Source organism: Berghia stephanieae, chromosome 15 (assembly GCF_034508935.2).
Source record: "Berghia stephanieae isolate SIO BIC M18660-M18661 chromosome 15, UCSD_Bste_1.3, whole genome shotgun sequence".
In the NCBI taxonomy this organism is placed as follows: domain Eukaryota; kingdom Metazoa; phylum Mollusca; class Gastropoda; order Nudibranchia; family Aeolidiidae; genus Berghia; species Berghia stephanieae.
In genome coordinates this window covers 9,375,251-9,386,501 of record NC_088374.1, presented here as the reverse complement: position 1 = coordinate 9,386,501, position 11,251 = coordinate 9,375,251, and the positions used below count along the sequence as shown (strand labels likewise).

Genomic DNA, 11,251 nt, shown 5'->3' with positions numbered 1-11,251 from the left:
GCGCATGGTAACTTAGTAACTGGTTCTAGACTACCGGAACAATGGCGTACGCCCTTATGAAATACTTCTCCGACGAGGAGTAAAGTGTAATTAGAGGCGAAAAACATTATAAATCTGGTCATGTTTTGACTTGTATCCATTCTGATCACATGACATGTGGAAAAGTTCTAACTAGCATGAAGTATAAAAAGTACCAATTTTCTTTATTTAGAACCAAACTGCTGGTTGCTGGGAGGACGTGACATCAGACTATTGAATCCTACTGGCATATGTAAAGCGCTTTGAGCATATTTAGCGGATATTGCGCTATATAAATCTCAATATGTTCCCACAAGAACAGTTGCAATCGGTTAGGTACTCATTTTACACCTGAGTACAGTGAGAGAATGTGAGCAAAGAGCCTTTTCCAAGGACTCAACTATGCGCCGAGCGAGGCTCGAACCCAGGACCTTCCGTTCTCAAAGCGAGTGTCATACCACAAAACCACATAGTCGCACATAGTACATTGTAGGGATGGTTAACTCATTCAATCCTAGAGATTTTTTCTACTTTTCATAATTGGAAAAAAAAATGTATCAAAAATTAGTATGTAAATAGATAGTTTTATTCAATGACCATTAGCAATGTAAAAACTAAATACATTAGCTTTGATACTACGCCTATAATTTGTCTCAGAAAAATGTAATAAATAGGCACGGGGTAAACGTAACCCGGATATGCAACGGATATAGTCGGTGTTAGGGTTGATTGAGTTAAAAATATCATTAACGGGGAACTGGAAATATTATGAAGTGGACGAATGGGTTTTTAATTGCAATATTCTTTATTGCTCATAATGTAAAAAAAATCATGGTCAGGGCAGGGAAGTTTTGATTTGTTGTGTTTTTTTTGTTTTGTTTTTTAAGAGTTTTACGGCGCTTGCAACACATTTAGGTTATATCAGCGCCAGTAAAAAGAAGAAAATGGGACAGTAAAAAGTTCTAGAATTACAATTAAAGCATCCAAGAAAAAGTAAGACAAAGGGGAACTGGGAACAAATAGGGATCAGATGTAGATTCCAAGAGCACACTATCAATGTTCTTAGTTTGAGATCACCTATAAGTCTCATCCGGACACAAGCACGGCCCCCACTAAGAGGAATACACTCAAATGCTTACATTATAAATTAGAACAAACATAATAATACATAACAGAGAGATGATTTACAAGGAAAAAAATATCATCTCCCAAAACAATAACTATGCATTCGACTGTTTCCCTCCCAGCCAGGACCCCGACCAGGGCCAGGACAAAACCAAGCAATTGCATTCCAAGACAAAGACAGAATGCAAGTTGGAAAACAGATATAGGGGGGTAGAAGACACAATAAGTACCTCCCTGCCCTGCCCACTATGGGAGGTCAGGAACCCCACCCAGGATATAGGGGGATAGAAGACACAATAAGTACCTCCCTGCCCACTATGGGAGGTCAGGAACCCCACCCAAGATATAGGGGGATAGAAGACACAATAAGTACCTCCCTGCCCACTATGGGAGGTCAGGAACCCCACCCAGGATATAGGGGGATAGAAGACACAATAAGTACCTCCCTGCCCACTATGGGAGGTCAGGAACCCCACCCAGGATATAGGGGATAGAAGACACAATAAGTACCTCCCTGCCCACTATGGGAGGTCAGGAACCCCACCCAGGATATAGGGGGCTAGAAGACACAATAAGTACCTCCCTGCCCACTATGGGAGGTCAGGAACCCCACCAAGGATATAGGGGGATAGAAGACACAATAAGTACCTCCCTGCCCACTATGGGAGGTCAGGAACCCCACCCAGGATATAGGGGGGGGGTAGAAGACACAATAAGTACCTCCCTGCCCACTATGGGAGGTCAGGAACCCCACCCAGAAGTTTTGATTTGAACCTTATTTTTTCCACAAGGTATCGAAAGTCCTTGACCTTAACAACTCTTACTGTGATATAATAGTTGCAGTGAATGACGTAATCAGTCAGATGGTGAAAAGGTTTGAACCGAGATATTGACAAGTTTAGTTAAAATTAGAAGGTCAATTTTATTTAATGAGTTCTTGTCATAAATATTTAAATTAACCCTTTTTGTACATCTTCATATGAAATACCAAAGCTTAATTTCACTTCTGAATATTTTATACAGCTAGTCAAGTTGAAAACGTATCAGATTTGAGAAAAGTTGCTGGATACTTTTCCCATACATTTCGTGAAAAATCACCCGATTTACTTCAAATAAATATTAAAATGCTCTGGGGAGCATATCTATTCTTTCAGAAAATGCAAATCCAACATTTTCACCTTCCGATTACGTCATGCACTCTGCAGTTATAAACACAATATGTGACCCTTCGCCTCAAAACCGTAATAAGCCTGGATGGTTAAGATGTTGAAAATTGAGTTTATAGCCAGAAATATCAGACTTGTGTTGAGTTTGTATATTTCATTGAGGAGAATAGATACCATATTTTATGGCTCATGCCAACGATTTATATCATTGACCAGTTTAATATTTAATTCGGCTTTTAAGCATCTGGTTCGTTCCGACATAAAACCGTTTTGAGACGATGGGTTACATATATGCACTAACACGTATCATAATAATTTGACATCAGCAAATAAAATAAATTAATAAAATATGGAGGAACTTCAGGCATTGTGAGAAATCTTTAAAAATCACAGTTTTACTTATATAAAATATCAATCATAAAATGTAAATAGCAATAAGAGCATTATTAATCATCACAGGTTTCTGAATATAAAAGAATAATCTCTTTTTGATTAACCATCTCCCTTTAAAACAAACAACAAACGATATGGTATATAAAAGGAACATAAAACAATTATTTTTTTAATTGAGCATTTATATAGCACAATATCCACAAAACATGCTCAAAGCGCTTTACAAGGGGCCCCTGTCCAACAGCAACATTTAACATTCAAGACAAGACATGACGCCTGTAAGGCGATATTATAATATTTTTTTTGGACAGAGACAACGAACAGGTTAACGAACAGGTACTCATTTTACACCTGAGTATGGTGAGAGAATGTGTGTAAAGAGCCTTTTCCAAGGACTCAACCAACTATGCGCATAGCTCTCATTGGTATTAAACTATAAACTAGAGTCAGAGCTTTTATATAGCGCAATATCAACTAAATGTGCTCAAAGTGCTTTAAAAAGGGTCCCTGACTAACAGCAACACGTAACATGTAGAACAAGACATGATGCCTGTTAGGCGATATCACAATTTTTCCGACAGAGACAACGCTGTTAACAGCCAGGTACTCGTTTTACAGCTGAGTACGGTGATAGAATGTGAGTAAAGAGCCTTTTCCAAGGACTCAACTTTGCGTTGAGTGAGGCTCGAACCCAGGACCTTCCGATATGAAAGCGGATGTCATACCGCTAGACCACATATGGTATGATAAGTTTACAATCAAAAGAGATATAAAGGCATCACAAGAAACCCTATGGATGTGGTTGTTTGCGGCCATTTGTTACCAACTTTACTTTGGCCAACCAATTAAACAATAATAGATATGCAGCAAATTTCAAGACAATAATTAATTAAATATCATTCTTTTTTCTGATTGGTTGAAAAAGAAAGTATAATTTAAATGTTACAAAAAGTCCCTGAGGAAGAAGCAACAGGACATACGTTTTGATATGTTAGATCACTGTTTTATACAGAAATATGCCTATATTTTACATCGATAATCCTATCTTTCTATCTACCAATTTATCCACTCACCCAGTATTCCGTCTGTCCATCTGTCTACCTGTGCACCCAATCATTCGTCAATCCATCCATTCAAACACCCATCCATCTATCTATTTATATATTTAAATTATCTATCTATCTATCTATCTATCTATCTATCTATCTATCTATCTATCTATCTATCTATCTATCTATCTATCTATCTATCTATCTATCTATCTATCTATATGTCTATCTATATATCTACCTACCTACCTACCTACCTGCCTGCCTACCTGTATATATATATATATCTACCTATCTATCTATCTATCTATCTATCTATCTATCTATCTATCTATCTATCTATCTATCTATCTATCTATCTATCTATCTATCTATCTATCTATCTATCTATCTATCTATCTATCTATCTATCTATCTATCTATCTATCTATCTATCTATCTATCTATCTATCTATCTATATGTCTATCTATATATCTACCTACCTACCTGCCTGCCTGCCTGCATATATATCTACCTATCTATCTATCTATCTATCTATCTATCTATCTATCTATCTATCTATCTATCTATCTATCTATCTATCTATCTATCTATCTATCTATCTATCTATCTATCTAATCTATCTACCTACCTACCTACCTAACTATCTACCTATTCATCTTTTACCATCGTATACTCTCTTTAAACTCATCCAAAGTGCTCCATCGTTTGATGGCCTCGTAGGCGATGAACGTGAAAAGGCATTGAGTTCCAATGGAAACAACTCGTGCTGAAATTCCCTTGCTCAAGAATTTGAGTCCCTCTTCTCGCCATAAAATCTGTATACTCTCTTTTAACCTCGTCCTGTCGAGCTGTGGGGGTAAGGAATGAATGATACACCTAAGGAAGCACAGTCAATATTTGGAAGCACAGTCAACAATTGGAAGAACAGTCAACATTTGGAAGGACAGTCAACATTTGGACAAAGTCTCATATTTTGATCACCATGCACAAATAGTTTTATTCAACTACCATTAACATGTAAAAACTAAAAACATTAGCCTTGATACAACGCCTATAATTTGTCTCAGAAAAATGTAATAAATAGGCATGGGGTAAAAGTAACCCCGGGTAAACTACGGATATAGTCGGTATTTGGGTTGAGTGAGTTAAGCATTTCTTACTTGGCGTTTTTTTCCCCCATTTTGTTCTTTCTTTCGTTTTCACTTTGTCTTCATGTGATTTGGCATTCAGCCTCTGACATGTACCTCGGTCCCTCGTTAAGACTCCTGCATTGAACAATGCAAAGTTGAGTCATTGAAAAAAGGCTCTTTACCTTCAGTCTTTCACTAAGAACTGGGACTGCGTGGCTCAGCGGTACGGTCTTTGCTTCGTACCTTATAGGTACCGAGTTCGATTACCCGCCGCATTGTGTGGCCTTGAGCAAGTCACCTAGCCTTAGCTCAATTTGCGGCGCTGCACTGCGGCTGACGCCTGGGTTATTCCAGTCTTTCCTTGGAATAGGCCCTAAAGAAAAATTTCCCCTTAGGGATGAATAATGGGAATTTATTTATTTATTTTAAATTTATGTGCAACCTGAATTCCTGGCTGATTACAGTTTTGTTTTCATCGAAATAGAAAATTAATTTAAAAAAAACGACAAAAGCTAAAGCAGAGAGCATTTGTGACCCCTCGTCTCAAAACGGTATTAAGTCAGAATGATTAAGATGGTTAAAGTGGAATTTATAGCCAGAAATATCATGCTTAAGTTGAGTTTATTTGCTTTATAGAGGAGAAGGAATGTCATATTTTACTGTTCTAAATACCAACGTTTCATATTTTTGACCAGATTAACTATAATTTGACTTTTTAGCATCTGGTCCATCCCGACATAATACCGTTTTGAGACGAAGGGTCACATTTAGATAGCAGTATATCCACTAAACGTACTCAAAGGAGTCCAAAGCCAACAGCAACACTTAACACACAGGACGAGACATGATGTCTGTTCGGCGATATTGCATTTTCTTTTCCAACAGAGACAACGCTGTTAACAACCAGGAACTCATTTTCCACTACCTGGGTACAATGAGAGAGTGTGAGTAAATAGCCTTTCCAAGGACTCAACTATGAGCCGAGTGAGGTTCGAACCTTCCTCCGTGCATATTTGAGTCCTTGGAAAAGGCTCTTTACTCACATTCTCTCACCATACTCAGGTGTAAAATGAGTACCTGGTCGTTCACAGCACTGTATCTGTCGGAAACAAAATTGTAATAGCGCCTAACGTCATGCTTTATCCTACACGTTAAGTGGTCGCCAAGGACCGCTTGTAAAGCGCTTTGAGCACATAAAGTGGATATTTCTCTATAGGGAATGAGATTAGCGGAAGAGTAGCGTCCCTTGATTGGACGTCACCGGGGGGGAAGTTATTTGTAAACAAACCAACTACAAGCCAAGCGCTCCAAATAAAAAAAGATTTAATTATTCATATTTCTGTACAAAAATGCATATCATAATCAACGTTATGCATTTTTATACAGAAATATGAATAATAAAATTTTTATTTGGAGCACTTGTCTTGTAGTTAGTTTGTTTACAAATAACTTCTCCACTGGTGACGTCCAATCAAGGGACGCTACTCTCCCACTAATCTCATTCCCTATAGTGGATATTTCTCTGTATTAAAGCTCAAGCTTTTTTGAGTGTTCTTTTTTATATCAAGCTTCTGATCTTACATAGAAATCATACTAGAGACTTTTTGAACTTCTTTTAACCCTCTCCTTACCAACTACAATGTAAATGTTGCTGCTCGAAGCTCGAAGAAATAAATAATAATGTGAAGTTGAATGTAAGCTTCAATTTAATTACAAAAACAGATCAAATGAACGTTTTGGGTTTCCCCTTTATCAGCAAAACAGGATGAATGAAACACCACATCATCTCATTCATCTGTGGTGTTTCATTCATCCTGTTTTGTTGATAAAGGGGAAACCCGAAACGTTCATTTGATCTGTTTTTGTAATTAAATTGAAGCTTACATTCAACTTCACATTATTACTTACCAACTACACGAAAATCGTCACATTCGTTACGATACAACCAACATTTTTTCTTGTTCAAGTTTCTCTTGTACATCATAACATTGAAAGAAAATGAACAGGTGTTGTAGAGCATGTTTTCCTAAAGAAATAATTTATCGCAAGAACTTACTACTATTGTGTTTAAATGATAACAAATATATTTTTCTGTTAGTTCGGTGTGACGTTTTGGGGAAAATCCTGAAAATGGCTGGTTAGGAGAGAGTTAACGTATAAAAATCATTCCACGTTTAATGTCTTATGCCAGGTTTGAGCTTTTTTGAAATTTTTATATAATAAAACCTACATTGACTGTCTGCTAGATGACACAGGAATGGACAACACCAGGGAGCTGCATACGCTTATGGAGGACAGGACAGAATGGCGAAGACTTGTGGCTCAGGTTGGGGGCCCCAAGGGGCGGCCTAAGTAAGTGAGCAAGTATATAGAGCAATATCCACTTAACATGCTCAAAGCGCTTTACAAAGGGTCCCTGGCCAACAGCAACACTTAACATGTAAGACGAGACAATGAGGCCTGTTAGGCGATATTACTTTTTGTTTTGGACAGAGTCAATGAATGCTGTTAACGGCCAGGTACTCATTTTACACAGTAAAGTGCCTTTCCAAGGACTCAACTATGCTTCCGAGCGAGGCTTGCACCCACAGGACCTTCCCATACAAAAGCGTGTGTCATACATCACAAAACCCCATAGCCTAACTATAGCCTGGCGCTGATATAACCTAAATGTGTTGCAAGCACCGTAAAACCCTTAAAAACAAAAACAAAACAAAACACCTGAGTGAGCCTTTTCCAAGGACTCATCTATGCGCTGAGCGAAGCTCGAACCCAGGACCTTCCGATCCGAAAGTGAGTGTCATACCACTAGACCACATAGCCGCTTCAACAATTCCTCACCTGAATTCTTGCTCGTATCACGTCGAGAGGGTTTGTAAAAAAAGCCGCTGTCATTCCCCCCAGGGGAGCGGCCAGAGAAATTATAGCGAGTCTTGGAGTCTGTTCTGGCGACAAGGCAGTGATGAGTTCTAAGGGTTGGGGAAAGAAGGAAAAAAAGGGGGGGAAATGTGACTGATAATTACATAGAAATATTCTTTTTTTTTTTTTTTTGCAACCTTTAAATAATTTTTTTTTTAATATAGCTGTTATACGGCGCGATTTACACTAAATGTGCTCAAAGCGCTTTACAAGGGGTTCCTGGTCAACAGTTACATTTAGCATGTAGGACGGGACAATATTACAATTTTTGTTTCAGACAGAGACAATGTTGTTAACGGCCAAGTACTCATTTTACACACGAGTACGGTGAGAAAATGTAAGTAAAGTGCCTTTCCAAGGACTCAACTATGCTTCCGAGCGGGCGAGGCTCGCACCCCCAGGACCTTCTCATCCAAAAGTGTGTATCTTACCACAAGGTCACATAGCCTAACTGACACATTACCACACCCTGCCTAAGTGGAGATATTAAGCTATGACACGAGCCAATCTAAACATCTCTCTGACATGGCGGTTTTTTGCAAAAATAAATACCAAATTTTGCAAGCAAAATCCCAAATTTTGCAACCTAAAAACAGCAAAATTTGCAAAAATGTGCAAAAATTTGGAAACATTTTGAAAAAATTTTTGATTAATTTTCCTAAAAACCCAAAATTAGTCCATGAAAGAGAAAGGTATGTGTTTGTTTTTAAGGGTTTCACGGCGCTTGCAACAAATTTGAGGTCATATCAGCGCCAGTAAAAAGGACGAAAATGGGATCTAGTAAAAAGTTCTAGAATTACAATTAGAGCACCCAAGAAAAGGTAAGACAACGGGGAATTGGTTCAATTAGGAAATAGATGTAAATTTCAAGAGCATACCATCAAAGTACCTAGTTTGAGATCGCCTAAAAGTCCATTCAGACACAAGCAGAGGTCCCCACTAAGAGGAATACACTCAAATGTTTTACAAATTATATAATACAAAGAAAATATAATACAGTGTATAACAGAGAGATGATTTACAAGGAAAAAAATATCATCTCCCAAAACTAACTATACATTTGACTGTTTCCCTCCCAGCCAGGGTATCCAGCCAGTGCCAGGAAAAAACCAAGTAATCTCATTCCAAGACAAAGATAGAAAGCTAGTTGGAAAACAGATATAGGGGAATAGAAGACACAATAAGTACTTCCCTGCCCAGTATGGGAGGTCAGGAACTGCACCCAGGATGAGTCACTCCAATGTAAACATCTCCATTCCCAGCATTTTGTCAGGATTACAGGGACAACGCCCCGTTTGGTGTCCGGGGTCCCTCAATACTCTTCAACAGTCGTAACGTCACTTCCTTCCTTATGACGCATGGTAACTTAGTAACACTGGCTCTAAACTATCGGAACAATGGCGGACACCCGTATGAAATATTTCCCCGGTGAGCATAAAAGCATATCCAGAGGAGAAAAAAACATAAATGTGATCATGTTTTGACTTGTACACATTCTGATCACAAGGCATATGAAAAGTCATAGCCAGCATGAAGAATAACATGTACCGATTCTCTTTGTTTAGAACCAAGATGGCCGCCGTTGCGGAGCAGCGTGACATCAGACTACTGAATCCAATTGAGAGGGTACAGACGGACAAATCATATTAGCTTGGGCGACTGAAGAGTTTCTGAAATTACAGAATTTATGAAGGACAACAGACAAAGCCGAAAAGACTCTGCTGACCCGATGACGTCTTCGCCAAACAAGCAATGGACGGTGCCCCCGTTTCAAGCCGAAATAAGTTCCGGCAACCCTTGTACGCAGAATCCCTGATTACGGACAGAGCTGCACATACGAAATGGAACTCGGTTTGGACGAATTCAATCCCTCGTGGGGGCGGGGACCTACACTCCTCTAAGCTTGGTGAGAAGTTGCCAGGCTTTGATACCAGTAAGAGGAGACATTGGGTGGCTGCGAATCAGTTTCAGTCGAGGAGCTGCCTAACGGCAAGTGCGTTACATCGGTGGGGTCTTACTACCTGTCCAATATGTCCCCGCTGTGGGCAAGAACCTGAGACGGCAGAGCATCTAGTCGAAAGGTGTGTTGTGACGATGCTACCCGGCGGGTTAGCGACGGTGCACGAATGCGGATCGGACTTTGCTGATTGGGTCGATCGTCATAACATAGTAGTGTGAGAACCATAAGAGGATGCTGCTGCCAAACAAGCAGCTATGAATTAACAAAGAAAGTATTGGACTGGAACCCTCAGGGCAGAAGATCAAGGGGAAGGCCACGTGGAAAATGGAGAAGAATTAAAAAAGCTAATATACAGAGAAGTGATAAGACATGGAACGAGATAAAAAAGTTAGCTCGGGATAGAGAAGGATGGAAACTGTTTGTCTGTGGCCTATACCCTGACCCAGGATGAAAAAGGCAATGATGATGATGATGATGATGATGATAGAGAAGGATGGAAACTGTTTGTCTGTGGCCTATACCCTGACCCAGGATGAAAAAGGCAATGATGACGTTGATGATGATATAGAGAAGGATGGAAACTGTTTGTTTGTGGCCTATACCCTGACCCAGAGTGAAAAAGGCAATGATGATGATGATGATGATAGAGAAGGATGGAAACTGTCTGTGGCCTACACCCTAACCCAATATGAAAAAGGCAATGATGATGATGATGATAGAGAAGGATGGAAATTGTCTGTGGCCTATACCCTCACCCAATATGAAAAAGGCAATGATGATGATGATGATAGAGAAGGATGGAAACTGTCTGTGGCCTATACCCTGACCCAATATGAAAAAGGCAATGATGATAATGATGACACGGACATCAGGATAGTTGTATTAGAGCAAGCTGAAACTAACGCTAACTCTAATCTTATCTTATATTACTAAAGGCTTGATATAGGAATTATCCTTTAAAGGCCTTATACAATAGTTTATAATTACAGAATCTCATATAGCTTGCATTGTAACATTCACAGACAGTTTTACACAACTTTGAATGTCAGGAAAAATGTATCAATACGGCAATGTAAAATCGTAAAAATACTATCATAGAATACTGGTAATTGAAAGTTGGTCGTGATCGAATGAATCATAAATGTACAAAGTTCATAGTACAATGAAATATTAATGACAAAAATAGATATGAAAGCAACAAAGATAATAATCATACATAAGTCTCTGATAAATTATCATTTTACATTGTTTCAGATGTCATGCATTTTACTTGTCAACATTTACAAACCAGTTACATTGAATGACATAATCAGTCGGTTGGTGAAAAGGTTTGAACTGAGATATTGACAAGTTTAGTTAGAAGGTCAATTTTTGTCAAAAATGAGTTCTTATCAAATGATTAAATCAACCCTTTTTGTACATCTCCGGGGAAATATCAAAGCTTAATTTCACTTCTAACTACCTATTTTTTTACAGCTAGTCAAGTT

General features: G+C 38.7%; 1 protein-coding gene across 2 annotated transcripts in view; it reads right to left on the bottom strand.

The window, feature by feature from the left end:
- Window positions 1-588: 588 nt before the first annotated feature.
- The window catches only part of LOC144960329 (solute carrier family 25 member 44-like), a 20,846-nt gene continuing 10,183 nt past the window's right edge, over window positions 589-11,251 (bottom strand). Inside the window, exons 6-8 of one of the 2 annotated variants that reach the window (XR_013642841.1) lie at window positions 7,727-7,854; window positions 1,864-4,603; window positions 589-1,791 (exon numbers count right to left, since the gene is read on the bottom strand). Coding sequence is in view for 1 of the 2 variants with exons in the window: in XM_078893400.1 (XP_078749526.1) it covers window positions 4,415-4,603; window positions 7,727-7,854 (317 nt within the window). In the remaining variant the exon portion in view is untranslated. Of the gene's footprint in view, window positions 4,604-7,726; window positions 7,855-11,251 lie in introns of both variants that reach the window. The other variant, XM_078893400.1, reaches the window with a different exon arrangement.